Source organism: Leopardus geoffroyi, chromosome C3 (genome assembly GCF_018350155.1).
Source record: "Leopardus geoffroyi isolate Oge1 chromosome C3, O.geoffroyi_Oge1_pat1.0, whole genome shotgun sequence".
Classification (NCBI taxonomy): domain Eukaryota; kingdom Metazoa; phylum Chordata; class Mammalia; order Carnivora; family Felidae; genus Leopardus; species Leopardus geoffroyi.
Genome location: NC_059338.1, coordinates 2,382,031 through 2,404,911, shown reverse-complemented (window position 1 = coordinate 2,404,911; position 22,881 = coordinate 2,382,031). Strand labels below are relative to the sequence as shown.

The 22,881-nt window shown below is 59.2% G+C and overlaps 3 protein-coding genes across 10 annotated transcripts; 2 read left to right on the top strand and 1 right to left on the bottom strand.

Annotated features, from left to right (window-relative positions):
- The first annotated feature begins 1,653 nt into the window (after positions 1 to 1,653).
- On the top strand, positions 1,654 to 11,088 carry HDGF (heparin binding growth factor). 4 transcript variants are annotated; one of them, XM_045454555.1, is made up of 6 exons: positions 1,654 to 2,025; positions 7,873 to 7,949; positions 8,077 to 8,215; positions 8,879 to 9,064; positions 9,326 to 9,549; positions 9,732 to 11,088. In XM_045454555.1, the coding sequence occupies exons 1-6, from the start codon at positions 1,939 to 1,941 to the stop codon at positions 9,736 to 9,738; spliced, it is 720 nt and encodes a 239-aa protein (XP_045310511.1). In that variant the 5' UTR covers positions 1,654 to 1,938; the 3' UTR covers positions 9,739 to 11,088. The 4 variants fall into 4 exon arrangements, with proteins under 4 accessions (XP_045310511.1, XP_045310513.1, XP_045310514.1 ...); XM_045454557.1 differs by lacking the exon at positions 1,654 to 2,025 and adding an exon at positions 2,236 to 2,372; XM_045454558.1 differs by lacking the exon at positions 1,654 to 2,025 and adding an exon at positions 2,886 to 2,991.
- Positions 11,089 to 11,906: 818 nt separating this feature from the next.
- MRPL24 (mitochondrial ribosomal protein L24) lies at positions 11,907 to 16,149 on the top strand. Of its 3 annotated transcripts, none has more exons than XM_045454562.1 (6): positions 11,907 to 11,930; positions 14,425 to 14,667; positions 14,746 to 14,841; positions 15,047 to 15,150; positions 15,422 to 15,552; positions 15,652 to 16,149. In XM_045454562.1, exons 2-6 carry the CDS (start codon positions 14,485 to 14,487, stop codon positions 15,786 to 15,788), a joined length of 651 nt encoding a protein of 216 aa, XP_045310518.1. In that variant the 5' UTR covers positions 11,907 to 11,930; positions 14,425 to 14,484; the 3' UTR covers positions 15,789 to 16,149. The 3 variants fall into 3 exon arrangements, with proteins under 3 accessions (XP_045310518.1, XP_045310516.1, XP_045310517.1); XM_045454560.1 differs by lacking the exon at positions 11,907 to 11,930 and adding an exon at positions 11,964 to 12,063; XM_045454561.1 differs by lacking the exon at positions 11,907 to 11,930 and adding an exon at positions 12,018 to 12,139.
- On the bottom strand, positions 16,102 to 22,866 carry METTL25B (methyltransferase like 25B). Of its 3 annotated transcripts, XM_045454551.1 has the most exons (8): positions 22,577 to 22,866; positions 19,601 to 19,725; positions 19,312 to 19,504; positions 18,820 to 18,882; positions 18,421 to 18,564; positions 17,488 to 17,969; positions 16,737 to 16,921; positions 16,102 to 16,361 (listed from the first exon to the last, which is right to left on the bottom strand). In XM_045454551.1, the coding sequence occupies exons 1-8, from the start codon at positions 22,685 to 22,687 to the stop codon at positions 16,240 to 16,242; spliced, it is 1,425 nt and encodes a 474-aa protein (XP_045310507.1). In that variant the 5' UTR covers positions 22,688 to 22,866; the 3' UTR covers positions 16,102 to 16,239. The 3 variants fall into 3 exon arrangements, with proteins under 3 accessions (XP_045310507.1, XP_045310506.1, XP_045310508.1); XM_045454550.1 differs by having other exon boundaries at positions 19,312 to 19,725; positions 22,577 to 22,812; XM_045454552.1 differs by lacking the exon at positions 22,577 to 22,866 and adding an exon at positions 22,066 to 22,504 and having other exon boundaries at positions 19,312 to 19,725.
- Between the last annotated feature and the right edge of the window lie 15 nt (positions 22,867 to 22,881).

Genomic DNA, 22,881 nt, shown 5'->3' with positions numbered 1-22,881 from the left:
GAAGCGTGTTGTGACACAGGGCTTTCCGAAACATCTTCAAAAACTTGTGACAAGACTCTGGGCTAACAACAATAAGAACAAACAAAAGCATTAGCCTGACAGAATGTGGACTATCACACTGACATTTCAGACTGGAATGCTTTGCAAAGTAAACACCAACTGGAGTCTAGCTGCTCTGTTGCAACAAGTTTGGATCTGCTTTTGAAACAAATCGACAAGTCCGCGCGGAGGCTGGGGCCACGCATCGCAACAAGAGTGGCCCTCTGTGCCAGCAGCGCCTGGGACAGGGCCGGAGGGACTCCTATCCCAAGGGGGAATTATGCCGGGAGGCCACACTGTTATAAAGGCAAAACTTGTAACACGCATTGCCGTAAGGAGGTCGTGTGTAGGGACAGCGGGCTGATAGGAAGGACGCTGTAACAGCCGCAGGCCTCCGCTAATAAGTAGCCACCCCATGCCTCAGACGGTGTCAGGGCAGAATGTTATCCCACCTCACAGTTGAGGAAACTGACTGAGGAAAGTGCAAGAAAGGGATCCGGGTTCTCGGGAGGAAGGCACGTGGACGTGGGCCTTCTGCGCTTCTTTGCAGGGAGATCTTGCATATGCTTTGAGGTCGGATCAGGAAACTTGTGCGAAGAAAAGCACGCTTATTTCACCTATTCAAATCCAGAATATCTGGTTGCAAGATGTTAAGGATCTGGAAGTGCGGTAAGAGATCCAAGTTAGCTTATCTGAGACCACACAGGTGTCTGGATTTGAGCGAATCCAAGATCGACGGTGACAGCAAATCCAAGAAGTAATGACAGGAGTCCCGTTTGGCTTAACGGGGAGGGAGAGACCCGAGTTCAAGGGTTGGTTCTACCACTTGTGATCACAGAACCTAGGCTACGATGTCGTCTCTGGAATCCGGCAAAATCACTCTTGGGAGACCCAGATCCGAGTCATCAACTTTGGGAAGCCTTCAAAGAGTCTTCCCCAGTACCCGCCCCCCCCCCGCCGCCCCCCCACCCACCCACCCCCGCAAGAAGCAGTGCCCTGCTCCCCAAGCCTCACGGCTTGGTTTACTGATGGTCTGGGATTTACTGGCATTGTACGGTCTCTTCCCCGCGAGAACAGGGCTCGTCTCTGCGGGCTGAGCTGGCGGCGGAGCCCAGATCGCTTTTGCCAGGAAGCAGCACCCAGAACGTGGCCGCTTTGTACCCCAAGCCCTCGGACACCTCCCGGCTTCCAAACTGGAGCCTCGCCCCTCAGCCGAGGCCGCTGCGGGGCGCACAGCCCGCCGTTCGGACCCCCGGCGATCCGCACGTCGGCGCCCGGCGCGCACTGGGGGCTCAGGGCAGGGACCCACACGGGCCCCCGCGGCCGCGTCGGGCCCCGCGAGCCAGCGCCCCCGGGCCAGGGGAGGGGCGCCAGGCCGCTCCGTCCAGCCGGGCGCCAACTCCTCCCGGCCGGCGTGCGGGCGGGCGCCCCCCGACAGCTGCACACAAAGCCCGCTCGGCGAGCTCGGCGCTCGGCTCCTCAGGCCTGTGCCGCCGCGCGCCGCCGGGCGGCCCCGGGTTGGGCGTCGGGCCGCGGCAGGCCCGGGGCGCCGAGCGCCGCGCGCATCGAACCGGCGCGGGAGGGGGAGGGGAGCGGGGGAGGAGGGGGAGGGGGCCGGCGGGGGAGGAGGAAGAGGCCTCGCGCCGAGGAGGGAGCAATTGAATTTCAAACACAAACAACCGCACGAGCGCGCAGCACCGCGCCGCCGCATCCGCGCCCGCCCCGTCCGAGCGGCGCGGGCGCACAGCCGTGGCCGCGCCGGAGCTGGGGCCGGGGGCCGCCATCGAGGCGGGGGCCGCTCGAGGGCCGGAGCGCAGCGGCGCCGCCACCGCCGCGCGCGCAAACTTGGGCTCACGCTCGCCGGCGCGGCGCGGAGCCCGGGGCGCCCGGAGCCCCGCCATGTCGCGCTCCAACCGGCAGAAGGAGTACAAGTGCGGGGACCTGGTGTTCGCCAAGATGAAGGGCTACCCGCACTGGCCGGCCCGGGTGAGCAGCGCGGCCCGCCGCCCCGGCCCCGGGCTGGGTTGCGTAACACTCGGGAGGACGCGGGCGCCGCGCGCGGAGGGGCGCGGGCGGGGGGCGGCCGAGTCCCCGGCTCGCTGCGAGCGCCTCCTCGCCCCCCGCCGGTTACATAATGGTGGGGGCGGGGGCCCCGGCGAGCGCGGCGTCCGCGCGGCCCCCCCCCTCCCCCCCCCCCGAGCGCGGCGGCGCGGGGCGCGCGGCCTGGGCTGGGGCCGTCGGGAACCCCTCCCGGGCGCCCCGGGACCCGCTTAGAGACCCCCGCTGCCCTCCCCGATCGCTGCCCCCGCTCAGACCCTGCTAGGAGCGAGAAGGTAGCGGGAGGGTCCCAGCCCGGGGAGGGATCTGCGGAGGCGGAGTTCGCTTCTGGAAAACTTTGGTTTGGGGCGGCCGCGAGAGGTCTGAAGTTGGGAGGGTCGAGGAATGTTTGGGGGCGGCGTGAGAGGGGATCTACTTGGCTCGGAAATTAGTTGCCAGAACCCTTCGCTGCTCAGCCCCACAAAAATAGCCCTCCATATGCTGCCAGCTCAAATTGGGGGCTGAGGGTGGCAGGGCCCCTGGGAGGCCGGCAGGTCCAGTCCAGGCTGCCCGTTCCTGGAGGTGGGGGGGCCCCAGCTGCTTCTCCCCTTAGATAGGAGCCTCCCGCCGCAACGGCCCAGTGTGCCATGTGGTTGACTGAGCCCGCCAACTTGAGGGCCTGCCCCCCACCCCCACCCCAGCACCTGGCCAGGTGGGAGGGTGGGGCCCAGAAGCCCAACCTGCTGTGTTCCTCAGGTTTCCCCTAAGGACTGGGACAGCTCAAGGAGGGAAGGAGGGAGGGGAGGTTGCTGGAGGAGTTTGGGGGTGTTACAGGGGGCAGCGCCTCTGGCAACTTCCAAGTTGGTCTGGAGAGGCCTTTGCAATTGGGTGCAGTCGTGACCCTGTGCCCTGGAGTTAGGACTCTGGGCAGTGAAATAGGGCCGAGGGCAGTGGGAGGAGGGAGCTTTCTAAGCCAGGGGGCCAAGTGCGGAACTGCTTCCAGGCTTTAGGTTACCGTTCTCCACGTGAGTCTGTGTCTTTATCTGGCCCGACCCTGCTTGGAGCCTGGGAAGTTGCCCCAGGCTCTGCCGGGTCCTGTTCAGAGGGCCAGGCCAACTTTGGGGCCACTCAGAAAACCCAGGAGTCCCTTCCTCACCCTGTACCCTCTTCGAGGAGTATGCTTAACCTTAACCGTATGCTTTGAGCTCCCTGTTCCCTGAAACTTCTAGATGTCCGGACACTGGACTGGAAACGAGGGCCTCTCTCAGCTTCCAGGGCCTTCTAAGTGCCTGGGCTGGGGGTTAGGGGGGTTGTGAGGAAGCAGCCGCAGACAGCCTTGCGTGTGTGTTGGGGTATGTGGCCTGTGAGCACTTGTGTACTTTACTCTGTACCTTTGATCCGTCCGGCTTCTTGGCCCAGATGCCAAGGCCCTGTTGGGCAGGGCAAGAACTGAACCCAGGTCTCTGCTGCGGCTCCTACCTCCTGGGGGGTGGGGGGGGGTGGGACAAAGTCTGGAGGCTGGGCCAGGCCCCAGGGAAGCCGTGCAGCTGGAATGTGGGTTGCAGGGAACTCCTTCTGGATCAGGAAAGAGAAAACAGTGAGGGGGACACAGACGGGCCCACATTGGCCCCTATGAGGTAGACCTTCAGGTTTCTGGTGGCCTTTAGGGTGAGGCCGCCCTTGGGACTGGGGATGCCATTTAGTCTTGTCTTCATCCTTCCTCGGCCTCCAGGACAGAAGGGCGGGACCAGGGGGCAGTGCCTTCCTGTTGAGGCCTGGACCTTTTAGATAGAGTGAGGCTTGGGGAGGGGAGGTCAGACTGGATCTCCAAGAGATAGGGAGGGTGCCACCCTCTGCCTGTGCTCCAGCTTTCGATTGACATCTGGGGATCGGTGCACCCAAGGCTCTTATCTCCCGCATAGATCCTTCTGGGATGCCAAAAGAGCTGACAAATCTGGGTCTCCTCTCCACGCGTGGATGCTGTCTTAGCCCCTAGAGGGGCAGAGTGAAGGGGCCTGGCCTTTCCTGAGACCGAAGAGGAGTAAGGGGGCCTCGTGGATGGCCAGGTGGAGGCCGCTGAGTGGGTTTTCCTTCCTCAGCCCCTGCTTCTGGGGAGGACGGCTGACTGGGTGGGACTGGAGAGCCCAGCCAGCCGGAGGGGCCACGTGGTTGGCAAGACCTGTCCCGATTGCAGTGCTACACAACATCTTAACCTTCTCCTTCCCCTCTTCCTTCGGCTTGACTTCTTGGGGGGAATCTCCAAGCATTTAACAACGAACCTTCAAGACTCTGGGATTCCCCCCCACCCCCCCAGGTTCCTTCCTCCTGTCTCTGCTTCCTGTTTCACAATCCCAGAAAACCTGAGCAGCCACAGGGCCTCACCCAGCTTTCCTCCCTCCCCCACGTCCAGGCACCACCTTCTCTTTTCTGCCTCTTGGGCTTGCCACACTTTCCCGGCCCCAACTGTCTCCTGCCCCAGATTTTCCGGTTCCTGGGTCAGGCCGGGCTCGGCTCTGGGTGTGGTGGTCAGAACCCTGGCTGGCAGTCAGTGTGCCTTAGCCTTCCCTGCTGTCTTCCTACGTGTGGACAGGCGGTCCCCGGCTTGGCTTTGGTCCGAGACTGGGGAGAAGTGTTCAGTCTCCTCCCCCATTCCTCACCTGGGGTCCCTCATCAGGCTTCAGCGAGTGGCCATGAGCCCTGGGGGCAGGGGGGCAGCTTTTCCTGCCCTCGGGTCTGTCTGATGGAGCCAGGCACATGCAGAGGGTTGGGCCTGGAGTGGATGGGCCCCCGCCTGGGAGAATTAACCTGCCTGGATTTCTGGAATGGCTGAGAAGTAGCAGACCCCCCCTCCCCCGTTGACCAGTAGAGGGGGTGCGGCAGGGTCCCTAGCACTGGTTCGGCCCCACCCTGCCCCGCTTACCCTTGACTCACTTGTTGTGAGTCACAGTCTGGATATAAAGGCACCGCCTGGGAGACATATGTCTGTATTGGGGGTACAGGCCTCTCTTGAGACCCCACGTGCTCCATACGCAGGAAAGAACTGCCCTTCACTTTGAAATGCAAGAAACGAGGTTTCCTTTGTAGCTTGAAGGATGGAAGGGACTTTTCCCCTTTTTGAGGTGAGGGGTTGAGGATTCCACTGAGTGAAAACAGCCCACTTGTCCTGGCGCTTCCCCCACAGGTACCACCGTCAAGGTGAGGCCGGGAGCAGGGTGACCCTTTTGGGGTCGAAGGCCCCTGGCTTCCCTCTGAACTCCATACCCACCACCCTTTATTTGGCTAGACGTCAGCAGGGCGGGTGTATCTGGCGTGTGGTTCTATTTTTAATTCTCATCCATTCTTTTGTTTCTCCTCCGCCCCTGAGGCTGGGCAGCTGGTGGCCTCCTGGGTCCCCTGTCACACCGCTCAGCTGCCTGGGAGTTCACTTTACATGGGAAAGCCCTGTGGGGGCAGCGCTTTGAGGGCTGTGCTCCTGGAGAGAGCTTCCTGTCCCCTCCTGTCTGACCCTTCCTTCACCCCACCCCCTCTCCTGAGCCTCAGTTTCTTCCCTTTCACCCTTCTTGCGCCTTGAGGCCCTGGCTCAGGTGTGAGCCCCGAGCACGAGGTTCCCTGTTGCACCCCCAGGAAGGCCCTCTTGCCCCCCACCCCTGCCCTGGGTCCTGGGGTCCAGATGGGTGGAGAAGAGGCCTAGGGGAGGGTTCGTGCTATTGTGCACGTCTCCTGGGACCTCTAAGCCCTGGAGTCTCTCTCTTTTTTTTTTTTTTTGCCTCGCCCCCCTCTGAGAGGAGGGTGGGGAGCCAGCTGGTCACAAGACCCAGGTGTCCTGGCCGAAGACTGGCTCCTCCTCCTCCCGCACCCCAGGCCTGGCTTCCCGAGAAGGGCCTGGGCCCTCCAGCGTTAGCTGCGGTTTCCAGCAGGCCGGGGACCCAGGTGCCAGACTCCAGGCTCAGGGGTGGGGGTGGGGGGTGGGGTGTGTTCGTGTCCCCTCCTCCCCAATCCAGAGTGGGGGGAGGGGTGGTCACATTCCTGGTTGCTGAGTGGCCCCGGGGGCGGGGTGGGTTGTCATGGCGATGGGGATCCTGTTTGTGGGGGGGGAACTGCGTGCCTTTCCACCCCCTGCTATCACACCCCAATCTCCTGGTCATGGGGAGGGCCCAGTTGGTGCTGGGCTTTCCTGAGGGGAGGGGCTGGACTTCTGTCCCCAGAGGCCACAGGACGAGGGGGGAGGTGCCCAGGAACCTGAAGACTCCGTGCCTGGAGCCCGGCGCCCCTCCGTTCCCTGCCCGGGGCTCCGCCCCCTCCTGGGTGTGTCTCCGCGCCTTCTCGGCACCCCGCCTCCCTGTGTCCCCAGGCCCCCAGGTCAGACACTGTGTCCCAGTCCTGGTGGTGTTAATCGATGCCTCAGGCTGTCTGTCTCTGTCCTAAATGCGCGTGGGGCCCAGTCAACATGGCCACCTGGCCCGTGTCCGGCGGGAAGCCAGGCAGCCGAGGCGGCTGCTGCAAGTGTTGCTGGGAGTTGTAGTCCCCCCACCCCCAGCTCGCTTGGCCTGGGCTCTCCTGGCCTGATCTGGGGAGGCTGTTGGGGCCACTGCCTGTGCGTTTCCTCTGACCCCAGATCTCTGCACCTTTTCCTCCTCGTGCCCCCAGGACGTGGCAGGAGACCAACTCTGGGACCCTCACTAACTTATGTCGTTTGGGGGGGGGGGACCTCAATTTCCTCATCTGTAAAATGAGAGTGTCTGACTATATCAAGAGGCTTTCCAAAGTGTTCCCCAGAAGCTTTTGGGGTTGCTCCCTGGGGTGGGGGGGTTGTTGAATAGGCAGCCCCTTGGTCTTGCGCCTCCACGGTAACCAGAGCAGTGGCCTTTATCTGTCTCGTGGATTCATTCAGCAGATCTTCCCGTGAGCCTACTGTTTGCTGGGCTCCTGCTGTCCGGTCTCGGGGCAGGTGCAGGCCAGAGAGTCCACATGGGCGTTGCTCAGATGTTGATGTGGGTAACCATGGCACCGGCCCTCTGAAGGAGAGGTGCTGAGGCTTCTGTGGGGGGCCAGCTGGGCCAGGAGGGGTGGGGGCGCCCTCCGGAGGAAGCCATGCGGGGCTGCGGTTGGAGGGCTCGCCAAGAGTTAGTGAGTGTGGGAGAGCAGAGACCAGGGTGGCCACAGCAGAGAGGGGGAGGGCAGCCAGTGGCCAAGGAGGAGAGCTAGTGCACGTGGGGCAAACCGCATTTAATCCCTGCGGCTTGAGTTCTGTGACTCTCTCCGTTTACAGAGGAGGAAACTGAGGTAGAAGGCAGTTCAGTTCAGTAAGTCGCCCAAGGCCAGACAGATATCGGTGGCAGCCCTGGGAGTATGGCCTCCTCAGGAAGAGGTGTACGGGGGGCTCTGATCACGAGCAGACTTGGGAAGGTCTCAGCAGGGGCGAAGTGCTGCGCTTGGAAGGCCACTCTGGCTGCCCTGGGCCCGGTGCGTCGTAGGCAGGCTGCAGTCCCGTGAGGGTGGAGGCCGAGAGCCCGGGGGAAGAGGTGACCACCGGCGCTGGCCGGGACGTGGGCTTGTGGGCAGGTGGAACGGTGCCGTCGGGCTTGAGGAGAGGGGGCCAACCCCAGGTTTCTGCTGGGCCTGCTGTCTGACTTTGAACAAAGTGCCACCTCTAAAAAGGGTTCAGAAGCCACCTCGGTGACGTCTTGGGCCCCTCTCCGTCGGCTGTTACACAGATATGTCCTGGAGGCCAACCTCGGCCCCAGGTTGTGACCTTAGGACTCCGCTCACACTCACCTTTCCTCATCTTGCTCCCAGATTGACGAGATGCCCGAGGCCGCCGTGAAGTCGACAGCCAACAAGTACCAAGTCTTTTTTTTCGGGACCCATGAGACGTGAGTGAGGGGCCAGAGGTGGGGAGGGCCACGGGCGGAGCGCTGTGGGCCACAGGTGGTGTCGGCGCCCCTTCCCCGCGGCTCAGGCGGGGAGGGCTCCAGAGCACAGTCTCCCCTCTCTCCCCAGGGCATTCCTGGGTCCCAAAGACCTCTTCCCTTACGAAGAGTCCAAGGAGAAGTTTGGCAAGCCCAACAAGAGGAAAGGGTTCAGCGAGGGGCTGTGGGAGATCGAGAACAACCCTACTGTCAAGGCCTCGGGCTACCAGGTGAGCAGCCAGCGGCCCCAAAGACCCCCTGGAAAGCAGGTGTGGCCGCCGGCTCATTTGGAACCCGGGCCCACGTGGGATGCTTAGCTTTCAGGACTGAGAAACCAGGCCTTTCGGGGGGGGGGCAGGAGCTCCTGGGGTGGGGGTGGGGGGGGCCCTGCAGGAGGGGCTGGGGTCGGGGGAGGCGTGTGGTATCAGTGTGCTATTTAGACAGTGGCCTGGGGGGCAAGGACAGGACAGAGGCGGTAAGTGGGGACAGCCCTTTAAGGGACCCGGTGTGAGTGTAGGACTTGGCCTCAACTCTTTCCACGAAGGCTTCCAGGAGGAGGTGCTCGTGAGCCGGGCAGGATGAGGCGGGAGGGTGGGGGGCGGGGGTCGGCGGGGAAAGGGTCCCAGCTCCCTTTGGGAGAAGTTGACCCGAGGTTTTGCCTCCTGCTCCAGCCCTCCCCCCTCCTGCACAGAGCCCTGCCTGCCCGGCCAGTGGGTTTAGCCCGGGGCTAATCCGACAGAGGTGGGTCTCAAATCACTCGTGAGACTGGGCACCTGGGGGGGGGGCGGGGGCGAGGCGGGAGAAGGAAGGAGCGAGTGGCCGAGGGCGGGTCTGGGGAGGGGCCCCCACAGGCCACGCAGGTGCCACTCAGCCTCTGCTGTCTCCGCGCGCAGTCTGCCCCCAAGAAGAGCTCTGTGGATGAGCCCGAGCCCGAGCCCGAAGCCACGGAGGGTGATGGCGACAAGAAGGGGAGTGCAGAGGGTAGCAGCGATGAGGAAGGGAAGCTGGTCATCGATGAGCCGGCCAAGGAGAAGAACGAGAAGGGGGCGCTGAAGAGGAGAGCGGGGGACCTGCTGGAGGTAACTGATCCCCGCCTGGGTCCCAGGGAAGCCAGCTGCTACTCCAGAGACCCTGCAGTCTGGGGCGGGCCGGCCCGTAGTCTGGGGGTCCCTTGCCAAGAAGCTGGGGCACAGGAGACCCTTCAGCGGCAGAGGCCTGGGGAAGGGGGTTGTGGGTATGTCAAGGAAAGCGTCTCTGTGGAAGAGGGGCACAGGTGGGTGGGTGGCTGGCACCCCCACTCCTTGGCCTCAGCCCGCCTCGTCTCTGCCAACCCTACCTAGGACTCCCCAAAACGTCCCAAGGAGACAGAAGACCCCGAAGGGGAGGAGAAGGAAGTAGCCCCCTTGGAGGCTGAGAGGCCCCTCCCTGTGGAGGTGGAGAAGAACCGTACCCCCTCTGAGCCCGGCTCTGGCCGGGGGCTTCCTCAGGAGGAAGATGAGGAGTTAGAGGAGGAAGAGGCTGCCAAGGAAGATTCTGAGGCCCCAGGCATCAGAGATCGTGAGAGGTGAGGGAGCCCCCTGCTCTGAGGCAGCTGGGCTTGGGGGTTGACCAGCCACCTGTGGAGGAGGAGGGGGGTCCTGCCACGGAGGCAGGGTGGGCTCTCCCAGGACAGTGGACACTGGCTGGGGTGTGGCCAGCCCAAGGCCACACCCATAACCCTTCTCCCCTCCAACCCTCCCCCCGCAGCCTGTAGCCACCAATGTTTCAAGAGGAGCCCCTGCCCCGTTCCTGCTGCTGTCTGGGTGCTACTGGGGAAACTGGCCATGGCCTGCAAACTGGGAACCCCACCCCGCCCCGCCCTCCTCTGCCACTTAACTCTCCCCACTCCAAGCCCAGCCCCTGGAGATTGACCTGGATGGGGCAGGCCACCTGGCCCTTGCCTCCAGATCCCCACACCCCTGTGATCTGAGTCAGGGCCATGTGTTCTGCTTCGTGGGCTGCAATGAGGCCATTGTGTCCCTCCCTGCCTGGAGCCGTTTCCCAGGGTATCTGTTGGGGCCTGGACTGGTGGTTTCCACCTCCTGACACCTTCCTGCCCCCCCCCCCCCCCCCCCCAGCATTCTGGACCTCTGGATTAGCTGGCATCGGGGGTAGGACTGGAAGGGATGGAGAATAAAACAGCAGGGTAGGCTTCTGGGCCTGAGACGGGCGATCCTCAAGTAGGGGTGGGGGGTCGGCAGGAAGATGGCATCTTCGTGCGCTCCTGTCCCCTCCTCCCGTACCTGTTCTCTCAGCCCCCTAGATTCCGGGGAAGTGGGACAGCTTGTAGGGGAGGGGCTCCCTTCCATAAACCCTTGATGATGGGCAACATCCAACCTTCCTTTTGCTGACCCCAGGAGTTCTGGGAGTCACAGATGATCGTCAGAAGATTTGGGGGTTTCCAAGTTGCTGGGCCGAGGACCTGAGGTCCAGAGGGTTGGCTTCACCCAGCTAGGGTGGGAGCCTTGAGGAGCGTCTGTCCACCTCTGATCTCTGGCCAGAGATAGGATGCCCTGGGGAGACCCCTTAGCTGCCCTTTTCCCTCTCCCCACAGTGCTCAAGGCCATCCTACAGTCACATATGTCACCCAGACATAAAGGAAAAGACACATTTTTTAGGAGATGTTTTTAATAAAAGAAAATTACAAAAAAAAAATTTTAAAGACCCCTATCCCTTTGTGTGCCACCCCCACCCCCGGCTCCTTCCCCTCTCTTGCCCCCACTTATGAGGTGCACCGGGAGGCTTCCCTTCTATTTGGGGTTTGATGACTTTTCTTTTTGTAGCTGGGGCTTTGGTGTTCCTTCTGGTGTCCGTTCCCATCACGTCCCTCACCTGGTCTCCTCAGCGTTGTCACCAGATCTGAAACCCACTGGGAGGACAGGGGAATAAGTGCCCTTGCCCAGCCTCTGTAGCGGCCTCTACGCCTCTCTCCCGTCTCCTGTCTCCCCCACCCCCACCCCCCCCTTGGGCTCTGATGAAAAATTGCTGACTGTAGCTTTGGGACTTTAGCTCTGAAAACCGTAGACGATTTCAGTTCTAGGAAAATAAAACCCGTTGATTACTACATTGGATTTTGACTGATTCTTTGGGTGGGCGGCCGGGGGGGGGGGGGGGGGGGGGGGGGAGGGGGTTGGCCATTTCCAGGCCCCCTTCCCAGACGGAGGAAGTGGTGCCAGCTTCCTTTCTCAGGCTGCGAGACAGGAGGGCAAAAACCCAGGAATGCGCTGCTCCCGGCAGCCAACGCTGAACCACCGTCTGCCCTGCTCCCACCTGGGAAGCCTTAAAGGCCTGCACGAGAAGTGCAGTGTGCGTGCTGACCATCCGGCCGCAGCCCCTGGCCGCCACGGAGGGGGGAGGGGCTGCTGTGTCGCTGAGCTTAGGAGCTGGGGATGCCCGCCGCCCTCCGCTGGTGGGGAAGGGCCCGGAGGCTGGTAGCGTGGAACGGCCCGCTACCCCGAGTTGCGCGCAGCGGCTGGACCAGGTCATCGCAGGTGCCTCCCACAGCTGACATTTTGTGACTAGCCCATCGACCGGCAGTGGAAGGGCCCACGTGTCATTCCTTTCTGCAGAAAACCCAGGACAGTTTCTTAGTGTGCCCCGGTCCCCTGCTGCAGACGGGCGCGCGGGCAGAGGACTGGCCGCAGCCCAGCCTAGAAAGGGAAGCCCTCTGCTTAGAACAGGAAGCCACAATCCCCTAGAAAATGGAGCCCTCCTCTCTGAGAACTACGGTTCCCAGCGGCCTCCACGCAGAGCGTGCGCAAAGACGCGCCGAGCGCCGCACCTATCCTGCCCTGCCTTCAACTCCCGACGTGCTTCTTGGTGTTCCTTGCTTTCCTACCCGACCAAATTTCCTGTTTCCAGCTCGCTCCGTAGCGGTGGACTACAACTTCCGGCTTTCAGAGCGAGGTTGGTTTGAGCGTCCGCTCTGCATTCAGACTACATTTCCCAGAAAGCCGAGGGACGAGGGCGAAGGGCGCATGTGCGGACGCCGCTGGGGGGAGGGGGGGCACGGCAGCGTGGGGCGAGGCGCGAAGCGGAGGTGAGCGTTGAGTGCTCGGTGGTGGTGGCCGCCCTGGACTCGCCCGGGATTGCTCTGCTCCGGCTGCTTGGAGCGGGTGGGTGGTGAAGACTGTTGGAACCGGGGCCTGGGCCACGCCGCGGAAGCTCCCCCCCGCCCGGGACAGCCCCTGCAGGGTGTGCGGGAGAGGAGGGCAGGGCCTAGGGGCTGGCTTCTGGGGGTCTCCTCCCGGAGCTGCAGACCTAGAGTGGCCGACGCCTGGCCTTTTGCAGCGACCCCGCTGGCGTCCTGGGGCCGAACGCTGGCCCTGCTCCTGTGCAGCTGCGAACTAGAGCAGGCCCTGTAGCCCCCAGCGCCCGGTTTCCTCGTCTGGGGGACGAACCTTGGGGTACCCGCACCTGTCAGCTTCCCTCCCAGGGCGGCGGGAAGATCAGACGCTAGTAATCCGTGAGGCTCCTCGCACTAAGGCTGTCACCTAGCTGTGCTCCTAAGCATTTGTTGAATCCGCACGGGAACATTGAGGCCAACGCTAATTGAAGATAACATAGGCACTTCCTTTTTCACACTGAGAAGTATAAAGAAGAAAACTCCGAAGGTTCAGATAAACCAGCCCCCCCCCCCCCCGCCCCGGGGCGCATAGTGGAAAAATGTAAACAAAGGTCGTGGGGAAGGAGCAAGATGGACAGTAACTGCTCCCCCAGATAGTGCCCTTGCTCCAGCCAAGTACTTTGGCTGTTTCCTGTTGCCTTCGCATAAATATTTAAGCCTGTGCCACAATATGTATTTTTTAATTTGGCCAAAAGTCATAATACGATTCGCATTATTCTGTACTTTGTTTTGTTAAAATATTAAACGTAGTTTGAATGGCTCCAACAACCCTGTAAAGTTTTCAGGATGACGACACAAGCTTGTAAGCTAGGTTGCCTTGGATCATAGAGTAAGGTGGTGGAACAGGGACTAGAACCCACAGCTCTTTATGCCATTAGAATGCACTTTATTTGTACTTTTTTTTTTTTTTTTTTTTTTTTGAGCAGCAGGCAAAAGGTTTTATTAGAGTATAAGATTAGAAAGTAAGAATAGTAGGAAAGCTCTCTTTACAGAGAGGGAGCATTCGAAGGTGAATCCCCCACTTTATTTGTACTTTGAAGTTAGACTCTGTTCTTGGTTCTAAAATAGAATTAAAGATGCCCTCCTTTAATCCTTTTCTGTAGCGCATGATGCAGGAAAACAGCATGGCACCTGGCAGGTAGTAAGTGCTCAGTAAATTGAAGCACTCATGGGGCGCCTGGGTGACTCAGTCTGTTGAGCATCTGACTCTTGATTTCAGCTCAGGTCACGATCTCAGAGTCCTTGGATTGAGCCCCCGCATCGGGCTCTGTGCTGAGTGTGGGGCCTGCTGGGGATTCTCTCTCCCTCGGCCCCCCTCCCCTGCTTGCTCTCTCTTAAAAAAAATAAATAAAAATGGGAGCACTTAACTATTTTTGCCCTCCATTCTCTCACCACCCCAACTGATTTAGTCCATCATCCAAAATTGGGAGGCTTAGAAAATATACTTATTTGGGAAATGTAGGACTTGGTAATCCTGAAGTCTGCTTCTGGGGCCTTTTCCTTTGGAAAAGAAGCTGCCTTAGGGAGGAGGAGTGGTTATTTCCCGACTGAGTTCAGGAATTGCGAGTGGCATAGGGACATTTTAGTACTGTTTTTTAATCTCTGCTGTTTTTCCTTGTAAATGCCTGCCCCTTGGCCTTGTGCCTCTTTTTTGTCCCATTTACCTGTGTTTTTCCTATCCCACTGTACCTGCATCGACCTAGTAACTGTTTATTAAGTATCTACTATGCGCCAAGCCCTGTTTGGGTCTACTCGATTCAAGGGTGACTAGATCGCGTGGTCCCTGGCCTCTTTCTGGACTTTGAAGTCAGACGTTGTGGGCTCGAATGTCAGTTCTGTCACGTAGTAGCTTTATAACCGCGGGCAAGTCACTGAGCCTGTTTCCTCATCCGTGAAGTGAAGATAGCATCTTGTGAGGACTCAGTGAGATGAGATCCCTTGAGCAAGGGACTAAATGTTTATTTTTTATTTATTTATTTATTTATTTATTTATTTATTTATTTATTTTTTTCAACGTTTATTTATTTTTGGGACAGAGAGAGACAGAGCATGAATGGGGGAGGGGCAGAGAGAGAGGGAGACACAGAATCGGAAACAGGCTCCAGGCTCTGAGCCATCAGCCCAGAGCCCGACGCGGGGCTCGAACTCACGGACCGCGAGATCGTGACCTGGCTGAAGTCGGACGCTTAACCGACTGCGCCACCCAGGCGCCCCAAGGGACTAAATGTTTAAAAAAATGTTCTTTGCCCGCTTGTTTCTTTCTGTCTCCTTCAGAGCTGACGAGGAAGGTTTCTGGATCCTCCCTGGCCAGGGGATTTCTCACAGCCTCCAGCCATGCGTCTCTCTGCCCTACTGGCCTTGGCATCCAAGGTCACTCTGCCCCGCGACTACCGCTATGGGATGAGCCGCCCAGGCTCTCTTGCAGACAAGAGGAAGAACCCTCCGGGGACCAGGAGGCGCCGGGTGGCCGTGGAGCCCGTCTCGGATGAAGAATGGCATCTGTTCTGTGGGGACAGGGTGAGCCTTGGATGAGGTGGAGTGGGGGGGGGGGGCTGGGTGAGGGCCCCCCTCCCTGACCCTCCTGTCTTCCTGCAGGTGGAGGTCCTAGAAGGCAAGGATGCTGGGAAGCAAGGCAAAGTGGTCCAAGTCATCCGGCAGCGCAACTGGGTGGTCCTGGAGGGACTGAACACGGTGAGTGAAGATGGGGCGCTCAGGGGTGCTCAGGAAGCCTGTCCCCTCTGTCACCGCATTGGAGCAGCCTAGGGAGGCAGGAGACGAGCTGCAGGGACAGTGAGACAGCTGACGTTGTTTTCCAGCTTGGGCTGAACGCCCCGAGCCGCGGTGGGCGAGCCCCCTTTCACACCCCTGGTTCTCCTATCCCCCCTCTTTTGGACAGCACTACCGTTATGTGGGCAAGACCGCGGATTCCCGGGGAACCATGATCCCCAGTGAAGCACCCCTGCTCCACCGCCAGGTCAAACTCGTGGATCCCGTGGACAGGCAAGCACGTGGGGCTCTGGTCAGAGGGCTGCCCGCCCTGCGAGTGTGCATCAGTGTTGGTCCCGTTTCTACAAAAGGAATGGTGGGTTGGAGGTTCTGGAGATTGAAAGGGGCCATCCCTCTCGTGGACGTGACCCCTGTGGGTCACCCCCAGTACAGACATAGCAGCAGCAAGATGGTGACCTTCATGTTTTCAGCCGTTGACTTTTTGGGGCGGCACGTAGCCGGAAGACGTGGTTCCCAGGCTGGGTTCATCTCTTCTGTCCACTAGGAAACCCACTGACGTGGAGTGGAGATTCACGGAGGCAGGAGAGCGGGTACGTGTCTCCACAAGATCGGGAAGAATTATCCCCAAACCTGAGTTTCCCAGAGCTGATGGCATCGTCCCTGAAACCTGGACTGGTGAGGCTGGGTGAGGGGCAGGAAGACGGGGACAGGGGGTGGTGGGAGGAGAGGGAGGGAGGGGATTTCCCACCCATCTTCTTTCCTCTGGCTCAATAGATGGCCCCAAAGACACATCAGTGGAAGATGCTCTAGAAAGAACCTACGTGCCCCGTTTAAAGACACTGGAGGAGGAGGTGATGGAGGCGATGGGGATCCAGGAGACGCGGAGACACAAGAAAGTCTATTGGTACTGATTCTGGGAATCAGCTGGAGATCAGCTTCTCCCCTCCTTGTCTTAGCCTCGAAGGTCCAGGCCACCTCTCCTTCAGACACCAAGAGAGAGCCAGGAGTTCCCCCACACGCGTCTGCTAGATCGGCACCTTAACCCAGCGCACCTGTTTCTGGGACTGAAGGAAGGGGCATCTGTCCTTACGTTGTGACAGCCTGGGTGGAAGTTAGGCAGCCTCCACAGGGACAGGGCCTGCGGGTTCTGGGAGACCCGTGAGTAACGAGACGCTACCCGTCGGGGAGGCTGGAGGGAGCGGGGGTGGAAAAATAGAAATGGCAGAGAAATAAAGATTTCATTTATTTAAATAAATTAAAAATAAACCTTTACATAGTATTACGTTAACATGGGGAGGGAGAGGCCAGGGTTGCAGGAAGCTAGGAGGCTGGTCCTCTGGGTGAACTCCAGATGGGAGTTCGTCAGCTGTCTTCAGTTTCCAGAAGAGAGAAGGCCTCACCCAGGGGACTCTTGGTGGCCACCAGAACTAGGTTCCTGGGTGACAGTTCAGGACTAAAGATGGGCAGGAGCTCAGCATGGAAGCCTGGAAGAAAGGCAGGGCTACTCAGGGAGGAATCACGAACTCAGCTGTTCCCTGCCAGGCCTGTGGGCACAGCCCCTTTCCCTGTGCGGGGGGCCTGAGGTGTCTAAGAGACCCAGTTCTCTACCAGGAATATGGGTACCCCAGACACCGACCCCACCCCCCCACCCCTGGGGTGGTTCTTGCTTAAAACGCAAGATGGGATATGAGCCCGACTTAGCAGGAATGTGCGTGGACAAATCTCCCACCCCACTGGTACCTGAAGCAGCTAGTCTGAGTCCCGCCGCGGGGCTGGGGGGCTGGGGCCGAAGGAGGAGCCTCAGAGCTCCAGCCCCCCCCCCCCCCCAGCCCCCGGTCCTTGCCGTGGGCCACCCTCACCCTGCTCCTGAAGGTACAGCAGCCGATCCAGCAGAATCAGTGTCTCCACCAGCGGGGCCAGGAGCAGGGCCAGGCTGAAGAAGGCCACCACTCGGTTCTCCTGGGCCTGGTGGGCCCGAAGGGCAGCCAGGTTCAGCGGCAGCTGGGGATCCAGCCCCACCCGCCGCAGCCCCCGCTGCACGTATCTGTGGGGGCAGCCACAGACCATGCTCAGTTTGGCTTCAGGAGCCTCCCCTCCCACCCAGACTGGACGCTCCCAATCTGATGGCAGCTTTGCTGGGTTTGCCACCCTAGTATGCATTTTCCTAAGTTTCCCTGGCCGGGAACTGTCTGTCCAGCAGCAGATTGGTCCCCAAATTTATCGTCTATACAATGATCTGACCATAGTTTTAGCACTTAAAGACCTGGACGGTCACCTGACAAAAGAGTGACAACTCGGTTCTAAAAGAATTCTGAGAAGCTGTCCGGTCAGACTTCAAAATCAACTCCCTGGGCACATTTAGATCTTCTTTTGTTTGTTGTTTGCTTTTTTTTGAGGGGAGGGGCAGAGGGAGATAGAACCTCAAGCAGGCTTCTGCCCACGACAGAGATCATGATGCGCGTGAGCAGAAATCAAGAGCCGGATGCCTAAACTAACTGAGCCCCCCCGACGCCCCATAGATCTTTCGTTCACACTAACGAGTGAGGATGGGAGGGAAATCAGACCTTCAGTCCGTGATGCCCATCCCCCCCCCGCCCCCCCCAGCCTCACTCTTCGATCTTGAGCTCGTGGACCCTGGGGATCCCCTGCACGCCTGGCCGTCGAAGCTCGGGCCGGGCGCCCCGGATGACCGTCTCCAGTGCCGCCCGATAGCAGTGGGTGCGGAGCCCGGGGCCCGCTCTCTGTAGCCGCTCGGCGTAGTCCTCCAGGGCGTGGCAGGCCCCCTCCCGCAGCCTGTAGGGCAGCTCGGAGCCACGAAGCCCCGCCACCCACTGACTCAGTGGGTAGCCGCCAGGCTCACTCAACTTCATGTAGCAGCAGCCCACCGAGGCCAAGGCCACCACCTCGGGGCAGGAGAAGTGCCTCAGCAAGGCGACGCTCAGGTCCCCGCAGGCGTGGAGGCCCGTCAGCAGCAGGCGGGCCCCGCATGGAGGCAAGGGCTCCAGGGGAAGCAGGAGCTCCTTGCACAGGGCCGTGGGCTCTACCCACCTAACCACGTGGTGTGGGGAGTGGCGAGGGCCGGCGCGGGTCACCTGTGCAGGCAGGACGGAACAGAGGCAGGTGGGAAGTCTGCTGTCCCTGTGCCCCCTCCGGCCACAGGAAGGGAGTGTCCCCTGCGCTCCTTCCCAAAGAGGGAGAGAACCGGGGGACGGGGGAGCTGGGTGAACTCTGGGGCCCATCACCATCAACTGCAAACCTCCTCGTCTGTGAGTCCCGGTTCCCCTCTGTCACGAGCCTAATGAACACCTGACTGGCCGCTCCACAGGTGGCTGGGAGAAGCGCACGTCAGGGTGGAAAGCACTTTGTAACCAGAAAGTGCTTTTACGGTATGAGGAGGTTTGGGTGATGGGGGGCCCTCAAAGGGGTAGCAGAATTGGGGATCACGCCGTCAATCCCGGAAACAGAAAGGAGTCGGCCTTGGTGCCCAATGCCTGCCAAGCGGGCCTCGTCCCGCAGCCCCGGCTGCATGAAAAGCTGGCCGACCTGTGGGCTCCTCTTCTCCTCTTTCTCCAGGGCCTGCAGGAGCTCCCGGTCCAGGCGCTGGGCTCTCTCCACCAGCCTCCGATCGCCTTCGATGCTCTTCACTGTCAGCCCCAGCCCCAGGGACATGAATCGGGAGAGATGGCCCTGCAGTCACGAGAGGGAGGGTGGAGATGGTCCCGTCCAGCGGCCTCTCTGCTGTCAGCCTCCCTAGCAGTGACCTGGACGCCTGGGTCCCGGGCCCCCAGGAGGCTCAAGTCCTGCCCTGCCCAGTTCCACCACTGCCCAGCACCTGCTTCCCTGGGCCTGCAGCCTGACGACCTGCCTCCAGCTCTCTGTCCCCACGACTCAAACAACGAAACACCCAGACCTGAAACCCAGAATGTTAAGGGTCTGACTCACCTGGCCTGAGCCTATATCCACGACCTGGGTGCAGCCCGTGAGGTCACTCAGTTTCTTCACCAACTACAAGAGGAAGGAACAAAGCTCTCCTGGCCACTGGGTGTTGGCTCCCAGGGCAAACACCCCCACGGGGGCGGAGGCGCTGCAGAGGGCACAGGAAGAGGGCAGGGGTGCCACGAACACGAGGTAGAGAAACCGAAAGGGAGGTGCCGACCCCAGGCTCAGCCTCCTCTCCTTGCTCCTCTCAGCGTGAACAAGGAGGAGAGCGCTGCTATGAAGCCCTGAGCAGACTGCGGAGGTGGAAAATAGGAAGACCTTGGTTCAGACACAGCCACCAACCTACCCGTCGAGAGGGCGGACGCACAAAATACCCAGCATCCAGACCATGCCTGCCAAGGATGGTCCTGCGGGCCGTGCAAAGTGCCCACATCCTGGCAACCCACAGGCTTAAGGGGTCCTCCCGCCCCCCCCCTCCCCACCCCGCCATCTCACCTCTCCCAGCCTCCGGATCTCATGCTGCTTCTTGGGCCTGACGTGTTTCCGGAACGGGGCTGTCAGGCGGGAGCTCTGGCTGGGGTTCTCCAGGAACTCTGAGGGGGTCTGAAACCCAGGTGTCCGGGTAAAGGCCAGGGCATAGGCTGTGGACTTCAGGGCCAGCAGGGTGAGTGGCCACACCGACCTGTACCTGCGATAGGCCAGCCCGGGCCCCCAGTGAATAGCTCCATTGCATCCTGACAGTGACACCCTGGGTCCCCCGGCACGGGGCCCCTCTTGCCCATACCTGACCGCTTCCCCTTCCCCAGGCATCCCCAGCAGCTGTGTGGCCAGCTGTGGCGGGTTCAGTCCATCCAGCGCTTCCTGCCACGAGCAAGGGAGTGTGCCCCACAGGTTGTCTGTAAAGAACTCCTGCGGGAGAAGGGAGAAGGGGAGCGGTCAATAGGCCGCTGCCCTTCCCGCCCTTCCCCGTCCTCAACGAAGGGCCACTGGCTGCGGCCAGCAGGCACCTCCTACTCCTCCGAGTCACCTCTCCTCTGAAGCCTGCTCCTGCCTCCCCTTTCCTCGGAGCCCAGATGGCATCCTGGACACCTCTCTTGTAGCAGCGTCCCTACTCATGGATGTGTCCGTTTTCTCTACTCAACTGTACTTAAGGGCAAGGATGGTGTCTTCACTTCGGCATCTGCAACACCACAGTGACTGACCTGTGTGGTATTAGTACATCACCGCTTGGGTGGCTCAGCCAGTTAAGCGTCTGACTCTTGACTCTGGCTCGGGTCATGGGAGCTCTGGGCTGACAGTGTGCAGCCTGCTTGGGAGCCTCTCTCTCTGTCCCTCCCCTGCTTGTGCTCTCTCTCAAAAAAACAACTTAAAAAAAAAAAATCTACCACGGGGCACCCGGGTGGCTCAACGGTTAAGCATCTGACTTCGGCTCAGATGATCTCATGGCTGGTGAGTTCAAGCCCCGTGTCGGGCTCTCTGCTTCAGATCCTCTGTCCCTCTCTCTCTCTGCCCCCACCCCGCTCCTGTTTTCTCCCCTTCTCTCTCTCTCTCAAAAATAAACACATTAAAAAAGTAATCTACATTATATGCACCACACACTTTATATGCCAGATGTTATGCCAGGGTGTTTTTATTTGTTCATTTGTTCAACACAAATTCTGGAGCTTTGGTTATGCACCAAGCTCTAGTCTAGGCTCAGAGGACACAACAATGAACCAGACAAGATTCTTGCTCTCGCAGAGTTTACATAAAAAAAATAATTTCAGGTAACGTCAAATGCCACAGAGACGGTCAAACACTAATGAAAACGGTAACACAACGGAGCTTGAGAGAATACGGACGGAACACTGGTCTGGGGAGCTTGTGAAATGGGTGAGGAGGGTCAAAAAATACAAACTTCCAGTTGTAAAAATAAATAAATCATGGAGATGTAATGTACATCAAAGTGACCATAGCTAACGATGGTGGACTGCATATTTGCAAGTTGATGAGAGCAGACCTTAGAAGTTCTCCTCACAATAAAGGTAACTTGAGAGGTGAAGGGTGTTTCGCTACACTTACCATGGTGATCATCTTGCAACACAAATATCAAATCACTGCGTTATACCCCCGATACAAAGTTACATATCAATTATACCCCGATAAAAAAGAACTCAGGTCATAGCAAACACTCATAAGATATTTTAATATACCAGGCACTGTCCCAAGCATTTTCCATGTATTAATGCATTTAATCTTCAAACAACCCTATGAGATAAGTACTATTTTTACTTGGCATTTTCCAGAGAAGGAAACTGACACCCAGCTGTTAAGTAACTTGCCCAAGTCAAAAAGCTAGTAAGCAGCAAAGCTGGAATCTGAAACCAACTGGACTCTAGTTCCTGCCCTTAATCACTGTTTTCTTTCGCCTTCCTGTGGAGGAAAAGCATTCCAGGCTGACCAGTAAGTGCAAAGGCCCAGAGGCCTGCCATATTTACAGAGCAGAAATCAGGCCAGTATAGGCGTAGTAGAGTCAATGTGGGAGAGGATGAATGTGCTAGCCTTCAAAAGGCAGCAGGGGACAGATCATGTAGCACTTTTTCGATAATGGTAAGGAGTTAAGATTTCATCAAAGCACCTAGGAAGCAAGGCAGTGTCTCGATCAGATTTACGTGTTTTTCAAGTAAACCTGACACCAACGTGAGGCTCAAACTTACTACTCCAAGATCAAGAGTGTAGCAAACTCTACGGACTGAGCCAGCCAGGTGCCCTGATCAAACTTACCTCTTTAAAAAATTTATTCTGAGAGAGATTGCATGTGCATACCTGGGTCGGGGTGGGGAGGGACAGAGAGGGACGGAGAGAGATCCCAAAGCAGGCTCAGCGCTGTCAGCACAGAGCCTGACTCGGGACCCCATCCCACCAACTATGAGGTCATGAGTTAGCCACTCAACTGACTGAGCCACCCAGGCGCCCGGGATTCCCAGTTTACAAGGATCAAGCTGCTTTATGAAGAAGTGGTTATGGAGAGTAAGTGAACACAGAGATCAGTTAGGAAGTAGTCCAGGAGAGAGATGATGGTGGCTTGGCCCCCAGGGTGGAGGCAATGGAGATGGAAACAAAGGGTGAATTTAGTATCTGTTCTGGAGGTAGAGGCAACAGGACGCTTTGAAGAACTGGACTGTTGACCAATGAAAGCAAGAGTTGAATCAATAATGGCTTCTGGGCTTGGGGGGGCTGAACGATTCAGTGGATGCTGTTGCCACTTACACATCATCTCACTCATTCTTCATAACGATCCTTCAGACAGGGATCCCTATTACAGCTGAGAAACAGGTGGCAGGAAGTTCTTAATAATGCCTCCATCTAACACAGTAAAGGAGGCAGTCAAGCCGGTCTGATTCCAAAGCTGTGGCTGTCCAGTAGGCTACTAAACCAGGACTTTATGCAAAGCTCGGATCAATGAACTTGTGTGTTCCTGGAACACCTCACAGGTTCCTGGGGGAGCTCAACGTAGCTGCAGCGTGGCTCTGTTCACGCATTTTATTTTGGACTTGGGAAAGTTAGAGAAACCAGCGAGATGCTAGAAATATTAATACGTATGTCAACTGAAAAACCGGGAGGGAGTAACCCCAGTTTTAACCCTTTCTTGTACAGACCACAGACCGAAACCCATAGAAAAAAAGAGAGTAGAAGCCACCTCTCCAGGTTCTGCCCCTGCCACGGGCACCCAGCCAACCGCACAACCGGCAGCACCCCGCCCACACCCCTGTGGCCTCACGATGATGTAGGCGTCCAGGATGGGACGGTAGCGCGCCAGCACACGGGTGAGGTTCACCGCCAGCTGCCTCCTCTCCTCGTGAGAGAGGCCGCGGGCGGAGACGCCCGGCATCCCGGGGTCCAGCTGGTGGCGTCAGGAGCGAGAACGAGCCGAGCGGGGAGCCAGGGTCAGTGCCCCGCGGGGGGCCTGCGGCTGGGGCGGAAGACGGAATGCGTCCCCTGACGTCACAGGTCGCGACGTCCCCCAGCACCAAGCGCGCGGTGTCGCGCACACGTGGGGTGGGTTGGGGCGGGGCGCCGCGCACT